Source organism: Lacerta agilis, chromosome 1, assembly GCF_009819535.1.
Source record: "Lacerta agilis isolate rLacAgi1 chromosome 1, rLacAgi1.pri, whole genome shotgun sequence".
Classification (NCBI taxonomy): Eukaryota; Metazoa; Chordata; class Lepidosauria; order Squamata; family Lacertidae; genus Lacerta; species Lacerta agilis.
Genome location: NC_046312.1, coordinates 71,661,542 through 71,688,411, shown reverse-complemented (window position 1 = coordinate 71,688,411; position 26,870 = coordinate 71,661,542). Strand labels below are relative to the sequence as shown.

The following is a 26,870-nucleotide window of genomic DNA, read 5'->3' as shown; positions in this document are numbered from 1 at the left end:
CAGACATCCCTGGTTCCCAGGGACAGTCCCTGGATTTGCAAATCTGTCCCTGGGAAACGTGGCAGTGGCAGCCTCAGCAGCCCGGAGCCAGCCTGGTAGTGCAGTTGGCTCTGGCTGGCTTCAGGAGCTGCTCGCTGCCGTGACGCCCGTTATTTTTCCTCGCCGGAAGTCCCCATGTGATGTGTTGTGCACAAGACACATCATATGAAGACTTCCGGAGAGGAAAAATAGCAGGCGCCACAGCAGCAAGCAGTGACCAGTTCCTGAAGCCAGCCAGAGCCAACTGCGCTACCAGGTTGGCTCCAGGCTGCTGACTGCCGCTGCCGCTGCCACTGCCAAAGGGGAACCGGGGATGTCTGGCAGTACAGATCTACTGCCCCCTTCCCCCTTTGTTTTGACTGATCGGGGGAGGCTCGGGAGTCGCGGGCGGCAGGCCATTGCCCAGTTTTTAAAAACTCTACGCATTTATGTTTAACAGGGTGCGAAAGAAGGGCTTTGCACCTTGCCTGGCATAGAAACTGCGCACCTTGCACCCCTCCTGGGCAACAGCTGCCTGCCCATGACTCCTGAGCCTCCCCCGATCAGTCAAAACAAAGGGGAAAGGGGGCAGGAGATCGGGGAAGGCTCGGGAGCCATGGGCGGGTGGTGGGCCATTGCCCAGTTTTTTTAAAAAAAAACTCTGCGCATTTGTTTCACAAGGTGTGAAAGAAGGGCTTTGCACCTTTATACAATATGCATGTGTGCTTGGGCCCAGGATCTTTTGCCTCACCATCCCCACTACTGACTTCCTGTTGCTACTCAGCTTCAAAGAAAAAAAAAAAAAGTGTCCCTAGATTCATTGAAAAAAAAATCTGGTAACCATACCTTATATTGCAAATGGATCATAAAAGTCCTGTTTTTCCGTGGACACGTATGACATGTTGGCTTCCACACATTCCTATTTCTTCAGTCATGGATATTCATTTCTGTTTTGCCACTTGCTGTCCACATCACTGGACAGAGCTTGACAGAATGTGTCTCTGCTGTGTTTTTTCTGTCCCTCCCCTGTGTCACTCCTCCTTTGCCCTCTGCTGCCATTTTCTATTGAGGTCATTCAGGCAGATGTATCTGTACCTGTGCATGTACATCCTTTACCAGCTTTAGCTAGTTTGTTTCACAAATAAACACACAGGGGGTTATTTTTGTGTGTGTGTGGGGGGGGATAAATATCCATTTCCATTTTTGTAAAATAAATAAATACTGAAGACTTGCATGCAAATGATGATTATCAGACTTGGGCTTTGAAATACCAGGTGCGTGTACTGCACCTCCTGCACACTGGGTGGAGATTTTGAGAGAACAGCTCATTTAAATGGGCATGCAGCAGTTGGTAGGAGTAAAGGAACTTGTATCCTTGTGCTGCCAGAAATGAAATAGCTAGGGTGAGGAGCAAATGAAAGTAGTGGTGTGGCAATAGAGGCCACCAACACATCACTGCACACATGACAAACAGTACAGACACATGCCCTGAACTTGCACATCAGCTGTGATTATGGTTGTGTGGTTTTGGCATTAATGAGAAATCTGGATTAAATGTAAAGAAAAGAAAAGAAACTAAAAATAGGCTGGTGTTTTGATGATGATGTTGTATGGAAAATGTGCCTGCAGGAGCAGCACTGATTCCACAATATTTTTTTCTCTTGAAGCACCCTCAAATACAAGTGCCAGCAAAGAGCACTTTGCACATACATTTGAATTCCTTGCAGGAAGGGAGGCTTAAAACCTTGCACATTTTGTTTCTAGAATAATTTCAACACAGCATGGTACATAATGCCTGTGAAGAAGAAGAAGAAACGTTCAAACTTATTTATTTTACACATTCACAGAATGAACTGGAGGCTGAACTGAAGCAAAGCCAGAGCTTCTTGACTCTCCATTCTTTCTTTTTGGGGATAAGTAACCACAATAAACGATAGTAGGACAGTTATCTTCTACACAGAATGAATGCAAATCTTCTTAGAGAAACACAAGCATCTGCAGAAAAACAGTGGTGCTTCTTACATGAGCTCAGTCAGTGACCATGACTTGGTGGGTTGGGAGCTGGAGGGATGGTGACGTGGTAGTTTCATACCTAACTGCAGGGCCATTCCTGGGGAGTAAAATTGGGAGGCTCCTGCTCTAGGTTTCCCAATGGCAACCGTGCTGTTGGGTCCTGCAAAGTTCGGTATTGTTGCAAAGCTTTTAAGTCTCTATATGAAGCTGCTGGAATTTGGAGCATGGTGCCATTAGGATGCTGATGACTTCCAGCTTTACTTTTCTGTATAATCTGAATCAAGTGAGGCTGTGCGGGTGATATATTGTTGTCTGGAGACAATGATGGGTTGGATGAGAGCCAATAGACTGGTGCTGTGGATGGGCGGTTATCACGGCCAGGAGCTGGGGAAATATCCTGTTCCTGATGGGGTCACACTCCCCTTGAAGGATCAGGTCTGTAACTTGGGGGTACTCCTAGGTTCAGCACTGTCACTTGGGGTTTCAGGTGCTTTCTGTGACTCTGACTCTCATGCTGAGAACTGCCGTCTTGATTTAGCTAACTCCTGTCTTTCCTTCCTGAAAATCATCTTGCTTCCTGCTTCCTTCCTCAATTCTTATTAGCACCTCCTGCATGCTATACATCTGTCAAAGTGATAAGTGACTGAGAAGGTAATCATAGACTGAATGGCTCAACCATAGTACACAGTAATATTTTCACTTGCAATCTGAGCTTTGCTTTCTACAACACACAGATTTCAACATTAGGTAAAATGAAGGTGAGAAGGAAAGAAGCAGGTGAATAATACAGTGGTCTCTCGTGTTACATACCGTCCCCCTTGCGAATGCTGCGGGTTACATGCTCCGCTAACCCAGAGGTAGATGCCCCTTGTTGCGACCTTTGCCCCAGGATGCGAGCGCGGCAGCAGTGGGAGGTGCCATTAGAGAAAGCGCACCTCATGTTACGAGCTGTTTCCTGTTACGAACGGACCTCCAGAACGGATTAAGTACGTAACACGAGGTACCACTGTACCAACGTAACAATGCTGCACTAAAATGGTATGCATGAATACAGAACAGAAGGCTTGTTTGATGTTATCTTCCCCTTATTTTTTAACATCCATGTGGGTGTACGTTAGGGGACGTTCACAAATATAATTTTTTCTGGTCCTTGGGTATAGTAGTTTCCCTAAATTAAATAGTATTGTCATTTTTTCCTGGTTGGTAGGCTCCAAACAATGTTTATGCACTGCCAATGAAACACGCCATAGAAAAGGGTTGATTAAGTGAAAGAATCATAATTATTTTTGGTCTGTCTTTTTGTTTTGGGTCCCTCCTGTAAAATAGAGTCCTTTGTCCATTCTGCTGTCTTAGAGATGTGCTGAGAAAAGGAACAAATCAAAATAATAAAAGTTGTTTGAAATTGTGGAAAAAGAAGTTTAAATATGTTCGTTTAGTTGCAACCTGGAGTAGAAAGTGAAGCCTTAAGCACAGAGTAGAAAGGAGATGATTATCAAGGTTCTCCTTTATCAGTTCTCTGACTCTGTAAACATACTGTGAGCTAACGTGTTCCAACAAAATAGTTTAACACTTCTCAGCAAAAGAGACAGCTTTTCTTTCTTCACTTCTCTTCACTCTCGGTGGAGTGCTGCTTTTTTTCAACAACAGCAGTTCTAAATTTTTCTCTGGAACAAGTTGGAACAGGTTCATGAACTTAGAGAGAGAGAGAGAGAGAGAGAGAGAGAGAGAGAGAGAGAGAGAGAGAGAGAGAATATCCCTCTGGCCAGATAAACTGCTTGTGTTTGGAAGATGCTTCCCCAGTGCAGTAACCCGAGCCAAGATGTTCATATTTATTTACATGTGCCATGGAATGAATGCATAACTCTGCTATGTTAGTTGTGTTGTTCTTCACACTTTTTTTTTGAGGAGATACTGTACACTCAGGAAATAAAAAAAAACATTTAGAATCTGCACAAAATGATGGCCAAAAGATTTGAAGGCTATGAGGAGGAAATTTAGCTCTAAGAACTCGGCCAAACACGAGTTTGGAGCACTTAAAATGAGGCTTGCTATAAACAGTTCTAGTACCAGTACTTTGAATGCTGCAGAATAGGAGCACCTTTGACCATTTAAGTGCTGCTGGTACTCTGACTACTGCCACTACCAGACAATGAAATAGGATTACAGGCCATTAGATGGTCAAGACAAGGATGGGAAGAATTTCAGACTGACAGTAAGCAGACACAGGTGAGGGCCAAAACAGAGCTAGTGTCCTGTGCATATCTCCTAGTGTTCAAGGATTCTTGAGTCAGAAGGGGCATTTCATGCAAGGCCAATCCCAGAAGCACTTGTGCAAGACAAGGCTGTAGTGCCACTGCCCATTCAGGTCAAGGATGTCACACTGCCACCCTCAAAAGACTCTGTTGCAGAAGCCCCAGTATGACCCAAGTCTCCGCTGCTCCACCAGAGTAAAAGTCTGATGGAGAGGGCAGAGCCTCCTTAACGGAAGTGGCGCCTTTCCGTGAAGGTAGAGCTTGTAATTGGGACAGAACTGCAGCTCCTATATAGGGCTCTGTCTAAGGTTGACTGTTGCCAAAGCAATATCAGAGTCCTACATAAAGCAGCTATGCTTTGTGCCAGTGGAGGTTAGCCCTCTCATCAGAGCAGGCTGTTCTCATCACCTGTAGTTTGGCCCAAAGAGGCACGTATGCACTAGCTCTAGATGCACAATCTCTTGGACCGGTTCAAGGCACATTCGCCCCATAGGAGTTGGATCTGCAACAGAGGTAGGGGTAGAAAATAGAGGATAACAGGAAAAGAGAGTGCTGTGAAAATGTGGAGGAAGGTAACAAATTAAGGCAGGATTAAATGCCGTCTGCTGCCCCATTACCAACCACACTTCCAAGTCTGGTGAGAAAATAGTAGGGCTATGACAACTCATACCTGAAAGCTTTGTGCTGCAGTTGTGATGGAAGTTGAGAAAGAGCGAGCGAGCAGCAGCACTTTGAACACACAAGGTGAGACCTGGGGGGAAATGGAAATGCATTCTCTTGAGGGAAATAGTGTCTGGATATTTTCAGTACAAAATAAAGGAATGAATGGGGTCAGTACATGGGTGTGTGGGGGAGACAGTATCTAGTGAGGAAGCACTCTTAACTGCAAATTTGAATGGCTTTCGGAGGGGGTTGAGATCTTTACATAACTCTTGCCAGAACACAAAACACAGTTTTGAAGTTACTGCTGGAAAAGTAGCATAGTTCTGCTATATGAATATTACCTACTGACTGTTACGTGCACAATGAAACAATTTCACAAGGGGGGGAAATATCATAGGCAAAACAATGAAAATAGTTTGGAGACAGTCAAGAATTTTTTTGAACAGTACATATTGTATGTCTGCTGGAACGGTCTGAGTTTACACTGTATTGTAAATACTGAATTCAAACATAGACTAAACCAATTCTCTTTGTCCAGCCAACCCCACAGGGTGCTGGTAACTCCTGTCCAATTTAGCAGTGGAATTCAACAGTATTGTTCCACTTGTTGATGGAAAATGGAAAAATGTATTTTAAATTTGCCCTTTCTTTTAACTGTGGCATGAGATGTTGCTTAGTGAATGAATAATAAGTCAAGCACATCATTTGCAGAATGAATGATTGGTATAACTACCCATATAATCTGGTTGTGATGTAAGGTTTAGCCTGCAAAACAGATCAGGTCCAGTGGAAGCAATATATCTTCTACAATCAAGGCTAGCATATACTCAGAACTGTGCAGCACCATATCCAATTCTTCATTAATGTTGTGTTTATTCTGGTACACTGGTACCTGAATTACAGAGGCTTTTTCATTGATGTTTTTGGGAGAATTATATTGTGGGTTTTGATGCTTTTTTATTTATTTAAAAAAAAACCACCTTTGTTTTACACATAAATTTTCTCCGTGTGCTGAACCCCCCCCCCCAAATTATTCTGTATAGGTGTGTCCTAATGTTCAGGTTTAATCATATCTTTGAGACATGTTTTTTTTATAATTTTGTGCATATAATACAATATAATGTATATAATCCTTTGTAATAAAGTACAAGTGTCTCTGCGTCCAGTCCCTGTGTCCGTGGGATTGCGCTACTGCGCATGTGCCCCACGGACAGCCGTTGGGACTTGGAGCGCAGAGACTTCAGGCGGCTGGGCGAAACTGTTGAAGCGGTGGGTGTGCGCAAGCGCGCGGCGGGTGCGCGCTCGCGTGGACTTACTTCTAAGCGGCAGCGGCCGTTACAAGTGGCGGTGGGCGAGCGATGTCAAGCGAGAGCTGCTCGGTCAGCTCTGCGCGTGTTCCCGATGTTGCTAGGGCAACAGGGACGCAGAACTGACAGTTTCTATAACTAACATTGAGGCAGAAGTCGCCTCTGAAATTCTGTAGGACAAACTTTTTTTGGGGGGGGGGAAACCACTGGTGTAATCTATACCATAAACAAACATTGGCCAAACTCTGTTTTTAAAAATGTTTGACCACATATGTTCTAGCGCCCGTTAATTTAATGGGTTTAATGTCTAGTATAATATAATGCTGTAAAGTAAATTAGCATTTTTTTGTGGCTGTGTGGGGCATATCACAAAATGGCTGCCACATCTGAAAGAGCAAAGAGAGAGCGGGGGCCACAAAATGCTGCAGCTGTTGAAAGAGGGGGGCCCATAAGACCATCAAGTCCAGCATCTAAAATGAATTAACTGCATCACTATGCATCATTATGCCATTGTCCTTTATGTTTTGCACATCTCCTAGATTTTGCAATGCAATTCTTGGCTTTTAGAGGGGGGGAAATAGCAACATTGATATAAAATGTGCATATTTCACTGTTTTATGCTTATGTTGGTTATGTAATGCACATTTCAGGGGAAATCCATACAAAAAAATAAAGCTATTTTTGGTACGTTTCTTAAAATTGCAGATATGAGACTCACAAATGAAAGCATATAAAACTGTCATGGACCAGAAATAGGCTGATCATATAAACTCATTTATGCCCAACTAACCATTTAGTTAATAAAGTAAAACTCCAGTTAATCGATTTAAGATTTCTTTAGCTAGCTGACAGTATTACTCAGGACTTCTACTTCAGCCTATTCCCTCATTCTCCCTTTGAGTCCCATGTCTGCTACAGCCGGTGGGCCATAAGTTTGAATTTAATGCCACGTCTTATTCCTGGAATCTGTTGATAGCATCAGACACATTAGAAAAAGGGCAAATATTGCTCAAGAGCTGCCTGCTTGCAGTTTGGCCAATCCCATTCCAGCTGTATGTGGCATCATATTCATTATGGCAATGCCATCTGTGCTGGGGGTAGGCTTCATGCCAGTTTAATCAGCAATTGGCAATCAGACACAGTGGAGTGAAGGTAAGGTTGGGCGTTTGACCGGTCAAAAAAAGCATGGTCAATTGACCTTTCAAATATTGTGAAATAATGCTCAAGTCTCTCTTTCTCTCTCTCTTTTAAGTATTAATAGGCAGTCAGTTTACTGATCAACAGATAATATTTGACCAGGTAGTTTGCCAACATGCCAACTCTGAGTGAGGAGCAAAGTAGATAAGGTGGGGGAACTCTAAGGAAGGTCATACCATTTTTATAAAGCAAGGGTGTCATTTAGAGAACAGAACAGGACAGGTGTATGAGAGGGGTGTGAACTCACATTTCCTCTCCCCGCAAAACCACGTCTCCCCGCCAGTTTTCTCCCAGTGGGGCTCCATGACCAGAATTAACCCCCACCAGGGAGACACAGTTTTGGGGGGGAAGCATATGCAGGAAAGAATTTGGCCCTCCCAACCATCCTGAGCAGACCAAAAATACAATAATTATTTCACATCTTGGTACAGTTAAACTCAGGATGGCTGTCATTGCCATCAATGACACAAGCTTGATTATAGAGGGAAATGGGATTGTGTTTTGATATTTTGCTTTGTTTTTAGTTCACAATTTATTCAAGTCCCTCCCCTCTTTCATTTCACTTTGTGACTGGCAGTGCTTTCGAAATGGTTAATTATAGCATGTAGGCTGCTTGAAATGAGCTTAGAAATCTGAAAGGGAGGTTTCCTTCATTAACTGAGAAAGCAGCACACAGTCTATTTGATATGAAAAATACTCCAAATTACAGTCGTATTCATGGCCTGCTGGAATGGTGGGGTTGTTTTGGAATTTTTTGTGATGTTTGCAGAGGACTCTTGCCAAGAAACCATTCTCTCAGGAAATGATAAATGGCAGTTTTGAGACTTGAGTGGCCTGCACTGTATGTCTTCGTAACTGCTGACTCAATCATGTATATTCCTGATGTCTGTCACATTCTGAAAATGGGGGATTTATGGTCCTGATTCACAAGCCCATTATTGTTCTGCAGTTTGGGGCTTTTATATGTCGTCTCCAGAGTGTTTGTTTTAAATGTCTTGCAAACAAATTTTCAAAATGACTTCTCGCATGAGCCTCCTTGTGAATTTAACTCTCATTTTCCAAGAGTGCTTTGCAGTTTCTTTACAGAGGTTTCACTGCAGATAAAGGTTATTCAGAGAACCTTTTTCACTCCTCTCTGTGTTCAGGACTGGGTCCAGATATTTGTAGTCCCTGTCCAGTAAGACATCATCCCCTACACTGTGATCCATGCTAGTCACTTCCAGAGCCGTCTTAAGGGGATCTGCCGCCCTGGCGCGGCTATCCCTCCGGCGCCCCCGCCATGCCGCCTCTCCGCCGCCTCCCTCCCGCGCTTGCCGCCCCTTGGGAGGGGGGTGGGCGAGCGGGGGATGAGGGGCGTGGCGCTGGAGCGGCGCGGGGCTTTGCGCGCCCTTCCAGCGCTTCCGGGACGGGAGGCGAGGGCGGCCGGCTCGCGCTCCCGCGCGCATCCGGATGGCGCGGCGCGGCTGGGCAGCTTGTGCTCCATCGGGTGGGCGGCCGGCTGCGCGCGGAGCGCGAGCTGCCCGGCTGCGCGCGTGAGCGCGAGCCGGCCGCCCTCGCCTCCCGTCCCGGAAGCGCTGGAAGGGCACGCAGAGCTGTGCTCCTGTGCTCTGCTGGGCAGCCAGAGGGCGTGGCGTGGCCGGCCAGCTCCCTTGCTGGGAGTCAGAGGGCGCTGCCGGCAGGCGCTGCCAGCGGGGCTGGAGGACGGAGGCGCCCTCCAGGCCATTGCGCCCTGGCGCGGCGCGCCACCAGCCCCAATGGATGAGACGGCTCTGGTCACTTCTCTGATCCTATGTCTAGCTTCCTCACTCTCTCTCCTACATGCCATGGGGCTGAACTAAGAATTTTTGGAAGAGAACAGACATGGCTGCTGTATATTCAGGTGATGGGCCCATCCTACAGTGACAGAGTGATTCTTTATGTTCTGTCCAACCAGGTTTGAGGAGGAAAAGGGAATGGTGGTGATGGTGATGATGATAATAAAAAAAATTATTTATACCCCGCCCTTCCCAGTTTAAAAACCGGGCTCAGGGCAGCTAACAGCAAATATAAAACATTGATTAAATGACTGAAGTACTGAAATAGATTCCCAATTTAAACCTCAATCTTTGTGTAGCTTTCTCACTTTCAGATATGAGAATTTGCTAAGCAACTCTTATATACGTAAGTTGAGGATAAGCACATTTTCAGGAGTCCGGTACCCTTCAGAGATACTGTAGTCTAGAAAGGGACTCGTCTCCCTTGATAGTGAATGTATTTCGATTAATTTTCTGTCTGTCAGTTTTTGGTGAGTTGACTGCCAGGTCAGATTTGTTTTGACGTATTTTATCCCGTTACCTGATCTCTATATAATGCAATGCTTTTCAAAATGGCAACTAATACTTAGATTTTAGGCCCTTTAAATCAGTCAGGATTTGAATAAACATTGCAGGAGATGTTGACTGGGCTCTAGAACTGGAAGTGTGGAGTTCTGCAGAGTCACAGCATTAACTGATGCTGACACAGGCTTCGAATAAAACAAGGCATTTCTCCCAACTAGTCCTCATTTTGCAGGACAACCCCCCCTCTGGCAGTTTGTAAAGTTATCCTACCTTTCCCCGTTCGCTTTGTAAAGTCTTCACCAGGGCTTCCTGTGCTGTATAATTTTGAGAGCAATTTTGAGGTTGAAAGGCAGTCAGTGAAGCACTTACGGATGTTTGCATATTTGATGCATGTTCCATGGACACGCATGATGCCAGTGGGACAACTCACCTGCTGTGCTTGATCAAAGCCTTACTTAACGAAGCACTCCCTACAGCCTGTAAAGCTCATAGGGATAGTTTGTTGTTCAATCGAAAAGGCATCGCCCATAATAACTATACTTGCTTGAACCTCCACTTCATTTAAATTTCCCCTGCACAGTTTTAATGAGTGTTGCACCATGGATATATTGCAGCCTGTATGTGCCAAACTACTGGGTCCCCTTCTTACCGTATTTCCGTGAGCCAGGTTTCGTTTTTCTTTCTTGTTTCTGCAGAACTATGGTAGTAATAGAATACTGTCTGTCTCCTGCGGTGGCTGATTTAAAACTTTTGCCACAAATGGTGACCCCCCAAGTTAGCAGTAGGCATGATTAGTACAGGTGTTCGCTATATGCACAAAAGCACTTGTAAGCTGTGGGTCTCTTGGCAGAGGTCAAGTTCATGTCATCTTCTACACATGGAAAGCTTCTTTGTCCAGCTCTGATATACAAGCCTGCTCCAATAATGAAATTAGCCATAGAATTGTAAATAGACTGCAGTTGGGAGAGAGGGGGAGGAAACCTCGTGTTGACCTCTTCTATTATGTAATCACCGCTGTGCACAGGAGTTGTGGGCTCTGCTTCTATTGGCAGCTGAAGTATTGTTAGCGGGAATTTAGCCTACAAATGATCCAAAACGTTCTGGGAAAGTAGACGAATTGTACTAGGAAATCCTAAAGCTAGCTGTAAAGCCTTCATGGTAAGAAGAAGAAAAATACCCTGTGCTTTTCTTAAAAGCGTCTTTTTTTAAAAAAAGCTAAGTGATGACACAGTTGAGAAGTGAACTCAAGTTCAAACCTCAGCCCATATTTTCTCATATTGGTTACCTCATTCATATATCTTAATCATTCAAGGGCCCATGGGGAGATGAAGGCCAACTTGCCAACTCCGTACCTCTCAGGAGGTGCTCAGAGTTTTGCATGACTATGACCCAAGTAAGAATAAGCCAATAGTTTGGCACACAAAAATTGGTGGCAAAATCTTAGGCTTGAAAACACAAATCCAATTTAAGGTGTAAAAGATTGATTATTGTGCTTTGTGTCTGAACATGCACATTTATTTTGTGTTATTCTCATTTCTGATTGAAAAATCCTCAGGTTTATGAGGCCCATACACCCCTTTCCTCCTTTAATATGACCATAAGGAGGAGTTGATAAGTTTTTACTCATGTCTTCCATTAACTGAAGTTTAGCATTACATCTAAAACCTAATCAGTGGTTAATTTTAACCATGGCTTGAAGCAAGATAGCTTTATCAACTATGTTTTGAAGTTGGCTTTTTTCAGTAAACCATGTTTAAGGCTACCTTCAGTTTGCTCGTGTTCAGACATAATGCTAAAGTGATATTAAAGTTAAAAACTGAAGTGTAAACTTCCAATATTCTTGAAGGGGAAGAGAGGGCACAGGCAATATTTTATCCTTACGTCTGAATGTAGCCACTGAAATTGCTACCACCTTCTTATCCTAACTTTCTGATATAAATGTTGTTTTCCTAGCCCTGCCATCCACACTTAGGCTTGGACATCTGGGAGAAGGAAGCATAGACCTCCTGGAATCCTACTTATGCAGGGTCTAAATCAGGCAAACTATGGCAAGTCATACCTTGAAGCCACAATTTGAACTATATTTACAAATCAGATTAGAAGCCATTCCAACCACCAGTTCAGACATCATGGCTCACTATGGTTAGAGGAAATTCAGAAAGGGAGAAGGAGAATCATCATGTGAAAGAGAAGGGAGTGCCCAAGGCTACAACACATTACCTGTCCTCCAAAACATCATTTGTAGATTTGTCTGAGCTGATAAATTGTCATGCACTGCTGGTTCCTGCTTACACAGTTATGAAGATTATTTTAAAGCCTGAAAATGATCCTCACTCCATAATAACTTCTGTGATTGTCCTGTATACAACTCCCATAACATTTTCCCATCCCAAAACAGTGGATAAATATTGACATATATGGAAACATGTGGCATACTACTGAATAAGCTGCTTGTCAGCTATTATTTTGAAAACAAAAGGTTACATTTTCCAAAGAGAAAGTATGGTTGTTTCAGATTCCCTCCTTTGGGGTAGCCAGTATGAAAGCCAGTTGAGCGTTGTTGTTGTTTTCCCCCAGGATGTGCATTTTCTAAACCAGCCTTGCCCAACCTAGTGCACTCCAGATGATGTGACTGCAGTTTCCACCATCTCTGACCATTGGCCATGTGGCTAGGGATGGTGGTGGTTGTAGTACCAACAACATCTGGAAGGGACCAGATTGGAGAAGACTTCTCTAAACAATTTGACGTGGGGGTGAACCTTACAGATTCATGCAGTAGTGTTAGGGTCCCTTCTGATATTACCTCTAGGTGACATGGGGGCTTCTGCAGAGTAACTTCCCATCATGCCACTCAGTAATGTCGGAATTCTAAGGTGGTGTGAGAGGACCCCATGTCATGGCTCATTCGCTCACCAAAGTTGCCCTTTGAGGAACGGGAGCAGTGCTTGTGTGAGAAGAAGCAATGTGATTGCCTCCTCCCGCATGACCACAAACCTCCAGTCCAATCATATAGTAGTATATTTATTGATATTTGCATTTTATAGGCAGGAAATTGTAGGTGAGGGATGGAGACTTGCCTCTGAAATTCATTGCTGAACACTGAAGTATATTTCGGTCTCCCAGGCCCATGCTTCTAATATTTTTTATTTATTCACTCCTTACTACCCTGCCCTCTAGGGCAAGCCCTCACAAAGTAGCTTAAATTAAAATGCTAAAAGTAATGAAACCATGGAATTAAGAACTTGTAATAAAAACAGTAGCCAATAAAAGTGTGTGTGTGTGTGTGTGTGTGTGTGTGTGTGTGTGTAATACATATATATGGGACCAGAGGAGAATAGAGAAATTCAATAAAAAGCTCAGTAGAATTTTTCAAGTCTTTAGGGTCCAGCCTGCCTAAAGGTCACAAAACAGAATTTGGGATGTGGGGAGGGATTTCCTCAAGAGGGAGGGCCACCACTGAAAAATGTAACCCAGTGGACCACTCTGTCTCTCAAGTGAGGGAAAATGTGAATATTCTTCTGAAATATTGCCTGCTCCAAAACAGCAGCAATGTCTCAAGGAAAGTTTGTAAGATAAAATCACAACATGAGACAAAGAGCCAGGGGCATGAAAAGACTGCACCGCTTTGATATTTCCTGTTCCTTTTTGCCATAAATTCATCTCTGATAATAAAGTACTGAAAATTGCATTCGTGCAGCTGGAAGGGGACTACAATCCATCCAGTCCAAATCTCTGCCCTCAGGCAAGAGCCGTTAATCCATATCACAGATTAATGCCACTGCAGATGAACACCTATCGCCCATCAGAGTATGCAGAAACAAACTTGGTGACCCCTGGCACAAGTGCCTGCCCCATTCAAAGAACCTCTAAAGGACATTCATTTTGTAGGTTACAAGTGCAGCATGATCTGTGGGGCATGCTGGCACTGGGAGTAACCATGTTGTAGGCACCTCCCACATGATCTCTCCAGTCTATATAGATTTTTATTTTTTAGTGGTGTGGGATACAGTCATTGGCCAGCAGAACCCCCCGCCCATAAGCCCACCAGCACAAAGGACCAGAACTGAATGTTAAGGATGAGCAAACCAGGTCTCAGTAAATGAATGGACTGGGTTGGACTGGATGGCCCTTGTGGTCTCTTCCAACTCTATGATTCTATGAAGAATTGTGTAACGTCATTTTCCACTGAGGAGACTACATCCCTAAAGTCACATTTTCACTAACATTTCAAACACAAACTTGCACTGCTGCTTGTAAAAGGGGGAATCGGGCCAATCTGAAGGTGTAAGGAGCCTGTTTATATAAATAAACAAACAAACAAATAAAGCCCGCAGAGTTAAACCTTCTTCATTCCTCTTTAAAAGCAACACTGTTGCCTGAGCATAGTGAGATGTGAAATATAACATATGCAGTGCTGAACTGAACCGACGTGATACATGGCATGTTTGCTTTAAAAGACGGGAACAATCTCAAATCTGGTTTGAATTAAAAAATGTATGTGCGAGACACGGAGGGAAGGCGGGGTAGGGGGGGAGCCATTGTCTTAGCCAGCATCTAATAAAATAACTGTTTGAGAAGAGAGGGAATGTCTGCCTTGTAACAGCATAACTGTTAAATGCATCAGATGAAAAAAATGTATTTATAGCACTAGAGACCTGTGAGCATTTTATCTCATTCTTTTCAGTCCTTTTCTTTAATAATAAAAAAAAAAATCTTGGCATCTCCAGGACACACTATGATGAACCAGAACCAGAACAGCTACTCAACGGTGAAATTATCAGCAGGCACAGGCAGGGGGTTATTAGTCATAGCCTTAGTATCACACTGGAATGAGAGCCAAGGATTCAAGAAGCGTAGCAGTCCATTTTGGAAGGGAACCAAGGTGTGCGCACACGCACACACACACACACACACACACAAGTGCTTACGGTGAGAGAGGCTTTTCAGAGGTTCTTTTATTCCTGCTGGAGTCACTCTGCCTTTTTGTTAACCCTAAGTATTCCAGTGCACCAAGTTCATAACAAGAAACAAGAGTTGAAAAGATGTTGCCACTGAATTGCAAAACCTCTCACTGCAATCAAAAATAAGTGGTGGTAGCTGTTTTAAAAGTTTGTAGCAAAAGTAGAAATACTTTCATTAGCAAGGAGTGAAGGAACAGGGAAGCATCCTCCACCTTGCTGCTTCTGTCAGGAAATTCACCTCAGTTTTCTGGAGTATGGTTGCTTCCAGGCAACCTGCTTATTGAACATTCATCCTGCTTTGCTCGCAGGGAGGTTAGATGATGTTGTGTCAAAGCTAATGTTATATCCCACACTTTCTAGTGCTTTTTCCTGTCACTTTCCTGATTGCAAACAAAACCTGATATTTTGGGGAAGCAGGCTTGTTGTGCAATGCCTCCCAATCAGCTATAATTGTGCAGCCTGAATTCGCCAGTATCTGATTGAATCCCACCCAAGAATAGCGAGCGTCTGGAAACACCCTTTGTTTTTGTGCCCCAAATGAAGAGTCATTCTGTCCTCAGTGGAAGGAGCTCTGACACAAGACATGTGGTCATAGGGAGCTACATAAGGAAACAATATGATCCTGGATACATGTAAGGGACTGCGAGTTCCCAAGCAGAGACTTGACCACCTTTAGGAAGATGTGGTCCAGCTTCTCTTTATGTATTTAGATTTGAATGGAGAACCTGGGACATCTTCTTTGATGTATGTTTCTTTGCCTCTCTTTAGGGCTGCTTTATTTGGTTGTATGCTGCGTTGTTTTTTAAGTGTGCATTTGCATTAGGAAGTTATGCTCATGCAGAAAGTTGCCCAAATTGTAATGTGTGTCAGACAAGTCTTAGAACAGTCTTCCTATACTCTAACTTTCTCTTGCCGATAAATAAGGTGCATGGTAATTTATAAGTTACATTTTTCAAATATTTCAGCATTGGGGCAAATAGCATTGGAGCTCTTTACACAATTGTGTCCTGGCTCTTCCAGTCAGAAGAGGAACTGGAACCCATGAGGCTTTTATTTTCAGACTAGAGTGGTACATAAGGCAGTCACAGGTTGCAAGAATCAGTGGTTACATGAGAGCTCAAAGGCATGGTTAAGCACAAGCTAAGACATTGAACAAACAAACAACACACACCCTGCAACAGCCTTTGGAAGGATGGGGTAGTCACAGCAGTTAACATGGCAAGCTGCTGGAGTCCCACGACTAGACAAGCAAACGGGCAGCCCTTCGAGTGAGCTGGCTAGGTGAGGTCTGTGTGTGCTGGCATTTCCGTGTCCTGGGTTATGGAGGTGAGGTGGGGGGTTCAGATTTGCTCCCAGGTGCCTCCCCTGAAGAGTGAGGCGCCTGGAGGTAGCTCCTCAGCTGGAAACACTAGGAGGGGCATGTCTAGAAAGGAGGTAACCAAAGGCACCCCTGAGAGTTTGCCTCAGCCTTCTTCAAAGGACGGATCTGTACCCCCTAACCTGCTGAGACCCTCTCCAAGGCATTCCACATTTAACTTCCCAAGCTCCTCACACTCCTCCTCAGGTTCGGACCATCCCTTCCACAGGACTCATGAGGGGCGGATGCATACTAGGGCATGATCACAATAAACCTTAGGGGTTGGTTTGAGAGAGTTGATTTTTGAGACATGGCTGAATGGCAGTTGCTCATGCTCTCGGGTTTCATAGTACAGGCGACTCTCAACTTATGCAGGGGTTATGTTCCGGGGATAGCGCATAAAGCCAAATTTGTGCATAGCCAAACACATTGGGTGCAATGGAGGGTGCAAGTGCCAAAGTTTTCCCCCCCTAGTTGCCCCGTTTTATTTACAATCGTACTTCACAAGTCGAACAGAATCCGTTCCAGAAGTCTGTTCAACTTCCGAAACGTTCAAAAACCAGAGCTCCTGCAGCCAACCAGAAGCCACGGAAGCCTTGTCGGATGTTCGGCTTCCAAAAGAACATTCGAAAACCAGAACACTCACTTCCGGTTTTCAATCGTTCGGGAGCCGATGTACGACTATTTATTTTTTTAATTCCCTAGGGCACAAAGCTGAATGCAAACATGTTAAATGCACGTAAGTTGTGAGTTACCTATATTCTTGGAAAAGACAGGTACGCTTTTCTAATTAGCATGACATGGCAATGGTAATAAGGCACAATGCATAGTCCAAGCTACAGCCACCAACCCCACCAGGCACAGAGATGAGCAGGGGGCAACAGCAGCTGGGCTGTGAAGATCAGATGCAGTTCACAGGCACATCAGACCTCTAAAGTGGTTGAAATGGGTGCTTGCTTTCTATTGGTGCAGACGGTGGGTGAGTGGTGTAATGCCATAATGCCTTTAGCTAAGTATGGATAGTAATCTGGAGGAGCAGATACATAACAGGTGTGAGAGAGAGTGTGTTCATGCATGTGTGCATTTTAGTGACATCTTGTATGAAATATTGACTGCTAAGAGCAGTATAAGAGGCACTTGTTCTAATGTTACTCTCATTGGCGTGCACTTAATTCATCTTCTAAGTATAAATGTTTCAGTTGAAAGCGCTAAAGAATAATCTCTTGCCTTTTTGCTGTCCTTTCCCCCCCCTCCCCCTCCATTAAACTGGCTGCATCTAGAAACTCTGCTCACCCACCAAACCATAGATGTTGGACAGCGTGTTAGCTTGAGTATTCCCATATGTTTTTGGTAATGTTTGATTTATCTACAACAAGATTCAGCCACTAGTTGTAATTATTTGAGGACTCTCTGAAATGGGAGATTAATTCTCTAAGTGCCATGTTCCTTTGAGTACTTTGTACAGTGTTGTAATAACCACCGAGGTATGTCTCAAGAGTTTCGGCAGAAAGCAAAGATAGCAAGATTTCAGAATACTTGCTTTACTTGAAGCCTTTTATCTTCACCCGAGTCCTTCCATAACTGTTTGAGCTGCTAACAGGATTTGTGGTCTCAAGAGTGAACATGGGTGGGGGGGGGTCTACCTCCACATTTTTTGGTCCATATTTATATGAATAGAGAGCTTACACCTACCTTGCATGTGTGAATCCACAATCAGACAAGTGTAAGCCAGCTGCATTCTCTCTGCAACATAGGGACCCAACGGTGACCTTGACTCCACTGGGATATGGGGAAATCAGATGAATGGCATATGCATATTTCCTTTGAGCGAAGCCATAGCAGGGAAGCCCAGGCACTCTCCATGCTCCCACTCAGACTATTGGCTTCTTTGTATAAAGTATAAGGTACCGGTAAGTTGTTTTCCCAACAACTAACACTCCTCCTGGGCTCTTCTTCTGAAGAGAAGGGTATGAAGAGTCATTTGTGAAGTTGGCATCCCAAGCCTTGGAACAGACTCGACCAAGCAGATGGGCACTCCTCTGAGTAGGAAGTGCCCAGTCTGTGCAGGCCGGTACAGTTGCTTCTACATCCCTGGAGATGGGAGCAGCAGGGATAATGGGGCCAGCTCACCGTCAGACTTATCCCTAAGCACCTCCCCTGAAGGGATGGGGTGCTTCACTAACAGGGGGGAGTTCTGGAGCCATGGCAGCTGGCTGGGACACAGCACTTGGACTATCTGATAACACAGGGGCAGGTTGCTCTCCTGGCAATCCACTCAGTCCCTCCTCCACACCTGGATCACCGCCTCCCAATCCACTGGGCCCCCTCTCCAGGATCTAATGCTTCTGACTTAGCATCCTTCAGCAGTATCTGAGAGAGCAGGCCAGATTATGGGGCCCAGGGCAGACTATGCAGCTGCAGGGGAGAACAGGTGAGGTTCTCAGAAGGTGACTGCTGGTACTGTTCTCCCACCACCACAGCTGCCATCTGAGGTGGTTGCTTCATGTACCCAGTGGTAGGGCCTGACTGTCCAACTCCCCTTCCGTCAAGACAGAAGTCCACTTTAAATGATGAGTAATGTGGTGCAGAACCTACTACCATTCAGCTGCAACTGAACATCTGGCCCATTGGATTTGGAAAACAAAGGCTTCTTAATATGCTGACACTCATAGGTGTGCCTTATCTGCACTTTGCACTTTAGAAACTGCCAAATGTTCACTGCTGGATTCAACTGTTATCTCAGGGCAAAAATTGATTTGATGAGTAAAGGGGTTGTGTTGATTTGCTGCAGGGGAGCACTCTTTTCAGTGGAGTCGTTTTGGTTCAAAATTCTATGAGATGTCACTGAGCAGCTAAAAGAAAATAATGAGCATTGCAGATCCAACTAATCTGATTGTGTAAAAGTTGCAGGCCCTTTTAATATGACACATGCAGCTGCCAAAAATTGCTTGCTTTTGCATTTTACACAAAAGAAGCAGATCAGTTTGAATTATTTTTATATTTTATTAGTATGGTTTGCTGTTTTCACTAAAAAGCTCAGAGCTGTCCAGAGGAGTTGATATTACAGCAGAGTCAGCACTTTTTTCTGCCTGCCTTGCTTTTATTACACCCCTGGCTTCGTAGCTAATTTTCTAATCAAGTAAATGTGTTTGAAAGCCTGACTCCTAGGGAAGTGTAAGGTATGCTAAATGTAAGGTACACTAAATATAGTTAAAACTTGTTTAAAGAATTGCTTCACTTTCTGTAGGTTTTTTCTTCCGGCACAGCATATTAACGCTCTCTTGGGCTCCGTATGAAGCAAGCGCCTATGTGCTTTGTTCATTGTGTAGCATTGTGAGAAAACCAAATGAATAAGAGGTGCCCAAACCCAAGTCTGCAGGAGCAGGAGCCTGTTGTAGCAAAACTATAGAAAGTCCTGCAGCATCTTGCACACTTACCTGTGAGTAAGCATCACTGAGCATAGTGGGACTTTCTTCCAAGTAAGCCTGCATACTATAAAACTTATCCCACAATATATTTGTTAATCTTCAAGGTGCCATGGGTTTGGGTATTATATATATCAGGAAGTCTGACTGCACATTACATATACCCTTGTGAATCTTTTTAAACTAAGTACCTAAAAACAGCTTCTGATGCAGCGAGTTTCAGGAGAGGAATGATAATGACACTATTTCTTGTGCGTTTTGATACTGCTTCCCTCCCCCCCCCTTTTTGACACCCAGGCCCCTAAATAGTGAGCTGCATATTTAAATACAGTAAAAACAATGAAGCAGTGCTTTAAATCTTCCATTTAACTCTATATATGCACATCTATGCATGCACAAACAGCAAAATGGCAGTCGGGATAAAAATAGTCTCAATTATCATAACAAGTGGGGGAGGGGGGAAATTCCCCACCACCAAAAGGAGGAAAGGAGGTTAAATAGCATGTAGAAGGACTGCTGAACTCCATCCATTTTCCTGATCAGAATCCACCTATCCACAACTGTTTTGTGTCTTACCAAGGAAATTGTAGGTACCCATATACTGTATATCCTGTATTGCCTGGGCAGGGGTTGGGGAAGCAGCCTAGGGGATAATTTTAAGTTGAAGAATGTCTAGAAGGGAGCGTAAAATGGGGAATATTTCCATTTTTTATAAAAGAATAAGACAGAGAAAATGTACCCATTTGTGTATGTCATACACAGTTTGGCCCTCGGGGAGACAATGACTAATTCATACATCCCTTGTTTTGTTTAATTGCAGGGCAATATGCAGGCACTAACTTCAGCATATTATTATTAATTGAATTTATATACCTGCAGGTCTCAGTAGAGATGTGCAGAATCTATCTTTTTGTGTGGGTCCTGTCATCCTAAAGGTGGTGCTCCTACAATCCAGTTAGAAGGTTTTTGGGTGGGTTTTGGAAAGCAATTGTGCGTAGGGTAGTTTCCAATGGCAGATTAAGGAACCCAATGAAAGCTTGTTTGTCCTAGCCTAAAACTGCACTGCTTGCTTAGCAGTCACCATTCCACAGGACCTCCTGTGGTACCCAGAAGCACCATCTACAGTTCATGGCTATTCTTATTTTTCCTGAAGTGCAAGTTGATTTCTCTTGCAGTCATTTCAACTACATTAACTGGCTTCATTATTACAGGGCAAACAAAATAATTTCTGTTCCGTGGGGCTAGTATTTCTTACTGTACCATCTCAATGCTTAATCTGGGGTTAGGAGTTTGAGGACTGCAGCCTTTGTCTTGTATTGGGACTGGGGGTGGGAGGAAAACCCAGCTGCAGTGCGTCCACCAGCACCTCGTATTTTTGTGGTCTCTGTATCTGCTTCCCAGCAAGTGTCCAAATCGTTTGACAAAAACAGTCTTCTCTTTCGACCGAGAAATATTTGAGCCGTATTTGAAAGGATCCAGGTTTGTTGATGTTTTTCAGACTTATTATCTTTCGGTGTCCTGAACGATACTTGGACAATAACCAGACGTGAATAGATTGATTTCTCTGAAGCTGGAGTTTTAGCAGCTTCAGCACCTTTCGTGGGCTTTGCTAGGGAGGCGGGGAGAGGTGCTGCTTTCTAAACTAAGGCTAGATTAGGGGTAACTTCTGCATAGACATGGTTAGGAGCATGAAACCTGTAATTTAGGTCGCTAGTCAATTTATTATTAGTAGTAGTAGTAGTAGCAATAGTAAGTGGCCTGCTGTTTTTGAATTGAGCAAGAACTGAATAGCCAGCCACATTGACTTCAGCAACATTCTCATTGGGGTCTCTCTCTCTCTCTCTGTCTCTCTCTCTCTCTCTCTCTCTCACACACACACACTCACACACACACCAAGACACAATGGGACATTTAACCCCTTCCTTTCCCTTGAGCAGTGAACAGAGGCTCTGAGAGTTCTCTGCCTGTGCACTTTAGCTGCTACTGTAACATAGCCTGTTACTGTCTACACACGTGAGAGAGTTGGAGATAAATGGGAGGATTCCACCAAAAGCAGCTGGTGCAGCTCATGTTAGCAGAAAGTGTGCTTAAAAGCCTTTGGGCTGGCTTAAGTGGGAGAAAGCAGCAGAGGGGCATAATAAGTTGGGCCTTGGGGGCTATGCTTGAGCCCTTTTGCTACTAATTGCCAATATCTAATCTATGTAATTATTTCTGGCACTTTAAAAAAAAAAAACCTGTTGTACTTTGTCAAATCTGCAACAGTTTTTTAATGCCCAGGCATGGTGTCTCTCTCTCTCTCTCTCTCTCTCTCTCTCTCCGCACACACTCCCCCCCCCCCCCCGTCCCTTTAGGTTCCTATTATCGCTAGAATTAAACAGAAACTAAATCCGGGCATGAGAACATTAGGTGCCCTTGTCACACTATATTGTCCGCAGCACCCATTTTGAGATAAAAGGAATCCTTTCCTATGTGAGTGGGCAAGGAATTAGCAGGGCTTTTATTCTGCCCTCCCCTCACTAAAGTGCCAGCCAGCACAGCTAAAAGTGAAATAGAGGGGTAGAATATCTCATGCCAAGTAAATCCTGGTACAGATTATTCTCCCATGCTCTCTTATCCTTTAAGAACAAAGGAAGGCAACAGGAGCTAAACATACTCTCCATACTGCTATTCAGTTTGTGAGGTTCCACAAATCCCTTGTTGCTGGGATCATGAAAAATTCAGTCTTCCCAACAGACACTCCTTCGTCATTTCCCAATTAACAGCATTTGTTTTGATATTGTAGATCATAGCTGAAGAGGTCAGTCTCCTCCTTACCCACCCACCCACCCCTGCATGCCAACTTTTGTTCTGGCACTGCTACTATTTGTTCCAGGCCTGTAGCTCCACATTTTAAAATGAATCCCACTGAAGCAGAATGCTGCTGCAGCAGCAGCAGCAAATCCAACAGATCTGCTGTCATGTATAGCTCTGCCCGCCGTACATCATATTCTAAGTTTCGTTAGTTAAAGTACTTTCTATTCACTTACAGGTGGGTAGCCGTGTTGGTCTGCCATAGTCAAAACAAAATAAAATAAAAAATTCTTTCCAGTAGCACCTTAGAGACCAACTAAGTTTGTTCTTGGTATGAGCTTTCGTGTGCATGCACACTTCTTCAGTCACTGTAAGTTTAATAAATAACAGGCTTTGCACCCATTTCATTCCAAGTCCTATTTTCCCTCTTCTTACGTCACAGGCGTGTGTCCTGAAGAAAAGAGGGTTTGCTGTGCAGCTTGCCGCCTTCTCTCACACTGCAGCAAAGAGCATGTCTGACTCTGAAATGGTGTGGGGTAGAGGGTTGTAACTTGGACATCAACCTTCCCACAGACTGTTGCCCTCATGTGCATTAGAAGAGTGCTCAGGTTGTTTGTTTATCAGGGCAATCTGGCACTGCAAACTTTTCAGTGGTGCTTTATTTCTTTGGAAGACACACACATACAATGAGCTTTGTTTGAATGCCTAGGCAGCCACATCTGTGTAGTATGGTGTTCATATGATGTGTCCCACAGCACTGCCAAAACAGTCAATGGGATTGCATAAACAAGCGGCTTTTGTTAGCTACTCCTCAGTTTTGAAACTCCCTTTTTGTTGGAGTTTCCCCAAAGACCAACTGTGAGCGTTTTTCGAGAAGTGACAAATACATGCTAATTCAGATAGGGCTTTGATACTGAGCAGGGGTGTATTTTAGCAAATGGTTATATTAATATCACTTTTTGCATATATGTAAGTCTTATGAGGGTACCCAGAGGACCAAAAAAGTCTCAGCTCAACCGTGACATACATTTGTGCTAATTCTGATTTTTAAATCTCTGTCTTGAATCACAGCTTTTGTCACTCTCAGATTCTGAGTGGGCTTTTTGTTTGTCTTTTGTAGGTAGTTCAAATGGATCAGAAGCTGAACCTCATCACAGACCTGCTGCAGCACCTGGTTTCCATCCAGCAAGGAACCCAGGGCAGCAACAAATCATCTCACAGGCATGATGTTAACGCCGAGCTCTTCCTCTCCAGCAACACCCTACCTACCTATGAACAACTGACAGTTCCAAGGAGAATCCAGGATGACGTCTCCTGATGTAACAAGCAGCCCTTTTAATTGACACTGAATGTTGTGAATCTTGATGGGGGTTGGGGGGAAATTAAAGCTCATATAATCAGCCATACAAGAATTAAACAGGTCTATTGAACTAACACTACTAACCTCAGATGCATTCTTCCAAAGGCAATTATATGGACAACCACAAAACCTTAAAACTCCACACTGTGTTGATTTTCAACATGGTACTTTCATAAGTCCTGTTTTTATTCCCTGTGTGAATAAACTCTCCTACTGTAATTTGTCGCTACACTGAAAGACCAAAAAAAGCTAACACAGGCAAAATGTCAACTGCTTTATGTGCTTTCTTTATTAAGCACTGTTGCTGCTGTAAGAAAGTTTCTGAAGTCCTGCACAAACACCCTTGAAATAGTTTGAAAACTCCACAGCAGCTATGCTTGGTGGATGGCACCCTATGGCTCTTCAATAATGATGATACTTGAACATAGATGGTCATCTGTGTATTCTGTTTATGACTCTGCTGATAGCAATATCATTTTACTAGTTAGATTTTAAAGGAAAATAAATATGTGGGTTGTACCATATAAACATACTACTGTTGTTCTAAATAATGGCAAAAGCATGCATTGAGTGATTTCCTGCCCATTTTCATTTTTAGCCTGTTACATAAGATAATGACTATAATTTTTTTTAACCAAAAAAACCACCTTTTTCTTCAGGGAAGAACTAGTGCTTTAAGCCTAGTACAGTAATGTATGTAAAGAAAAGCAATGTCTATTTTATTAAGATACAGTGATTTCATGGGGATGCAGAAATATTGCATTGTTGTCGTTGAATCATACTTTGCTGCCAAAGAATTTATATGTAGTATTTATCATAACCATCTGAGTGTGTTTGTCCTCAATGAGCTTTTGGAATTTATTGCTTTTTATATTGATGTGGGTCTAGTCTGTTTCTCAATGTACTGTAACTAAGCACAGGTCTAGAGTAACTGGATCTTGTCGATAAAGGGCTTGAAATGGCAAGTTGGGGGAAATACCGAAAGCAGCTTTGGACGTTATGGAAATGCACTACCAGCCAAGTTTCCAGTCACTTCTATGTTAGCTGGTACGCTCCTCCATAATACCCGAAAGGGAGGAGTGTGCATGTCCTGCTAATGCTAGGATGCACTTACTCTTCGGCCTGTCTGGCTGTAACAAAGAGGCACTGCTAGCTAGATGTGGAAGTGCCTGGCAGTGCACCTCTATAATGCCTGAAACTTCTGTATGTACCAGAGAACTGGGAGGAGCAGGAGCCACTCATCCTTCTGCAAGCCCTTCTTATTCAGGAAAAGAATATATGCTCTGCATATGCAACAGATCAGTATCAGTGTCACAGATACGATGTCCGTGCTGTCTCACCTCATTGCAGACATAGCGCTTTTCAGTGGAGTTGGTTCACATGTGTGGTGAGTCATCAGGTGCTGAGCAAGCAAAAAATGTATGTGCAAAACTCAACCGGCCTCCAAAGGGAACTAGAGAAAGAAAGTGGGTTTGATGGAATTTGAAGACCGCCCCCCCCCCAAGTATGTGAATTGACAGTGAATTCTACAAATTCACTGTAGAAAATTTCTACAGCTACTTCTGCTTTAATGAGCACAATTGTAGGCTTGTACATTCTGCAGCAAGGAATAAAAATTTCCCTGGCATAGAATTTCAATTCTATTTCTGTGGCCCTGAGTAAGGTACTTAAATATATGGTACAACACCAGGGTGATCAAGCCAAGCAAGCTGCAGCTGAGACCACAGGGATTCTGGGATATTCCTGACAATCTAGATAGAAAATGGAAGGCAGGCACTGCTATTCATTCCACATAGTTGTGGTATTTTTAGGGGAAGGACTGAGTATGAAAGAGCTCTCCTCCAACCTTGGCTATGATTCTGCTATGCTTTTGTGAGCGTAGCATGCATGCCCACATCTCAAGAAAAAGATTGTGTACAATCAGCCAGAAAATCATGCAAGGGGAAGTTATTTGTCCTGGTCCATTGACAGTTTCTTAGTCTTCTGTTGATGACCTCCTGGGCCACTATCAGATTAAGTGAATGACCAACACTTAGATGCCCACTTTTGTATGGAGACCTGAGGATGCTAAGGTTCTGGCTTTTGGCACCCAGGTGACAGGCATATCAACTTAAGTGAGGGACAGACCGCACACATGCCAGTGGTCTCAAAATCAAGCAGCACGAAGGCTGTGGCATAACACCTGTCCTCACCAAACAGCATTCTTTCCATGGGTGCGGTAATGAAATGAATGAACACTTTGTTCTCTGAGAGCTGCCTTGCACATCATATTTTAGCAGATAGCTGGAGTTTGTGTCCACCAAAAACAGTGCTTGAATGACTCCAGTATCTGTAGGGCAACCTGTGGCCCTCCAAATGTTGCTTGATTCGAACAGCTACCGTCTCTGACCACTGGCATGCTGGCTGGCATGGATGAGTCCAACAACATCTGGAGGGCCACAGGTAGCCTACCTCTTTATGCTAAGAGTTACTGCTGCTTCAAATGTCACAGGTTTTCTTATATATGCAGCAGCACTGTAGTCTATCAAGGAAATTCTATACCAGGCATAGGCAAACTTGACCCTCCAGATGTTTTGGGACTACAACTCCCATCATCCCTAGCTAACAGGACCAGTGGTCAAGGATGATGGGAGTTGTAGCCCCAAAACATCTGGCGGGCCAAGTTTGCCTACGCCTGTTCTATACCCAGCTATCCTGCACAGCATCTAAGTAAATACCTTGCATATGTTATACTCCAGTATAACATACTGATACCTTCTGAGTCCTGAGAATGCTGCACTCCTAACAGAAAGTATATGATATCATAAAAACCTGAACTGAGTCCCATTGCCCACTTTCCATTAATTTTAATGGGTGTTAGCTTAGATGTGAAAAACTAGCACTTTCTGTGAATTCACTTTGGTGCATATGAAGTGACATTCTCCCTCTTCCTACACCTACAGTAATTCTATAAGAAATTCAATTCTATAGTTTTGTATCTTCTATCTATGCCTACAATATTTCTTTTGGCAATCTAAACTGACTGCATAATATAGACTATTTTTGACAAGAATGCACTGCTAGAATCCTAACTGGAAAACTTTTGTTGGTAGTCTAGGATTCATAAGGGATTGTTCTGGCAGGCATACCTTTTCGCACACAATAATTTTCTTATCTTCTTTCTTCTGTGGTGATTTGTAGGAAGCAAGTAAATGTAACACCCTCACCAG

At 43.7% G+C, this 26,870-nt stretch overlaps 1 protein-coding gene across 1 annotated transcript in view; it reads left to right on the top strand.

Annotated features, from left to right (window-relative positions):
• KCNQ1 (potassium voltage-gated channel subfamily Q member 1) overlaps positions 1-26,288 on the top strand; it is a 276,868-nt gene extending 250,580 nt beyond the window's left edge. The window contains 1 exon segment of the mRNA XM_033173022.1: positions 23,422-26,288. Within this exon segment, the coding sequence (XP_033028913.1) occupies positions 23,422-23,619 (198 nt within the window). The 3' untranslated portion in view covers positions 23,620-26,288.
• Positions 26,289-26,870: the final 582 nt, after the last annotated feature.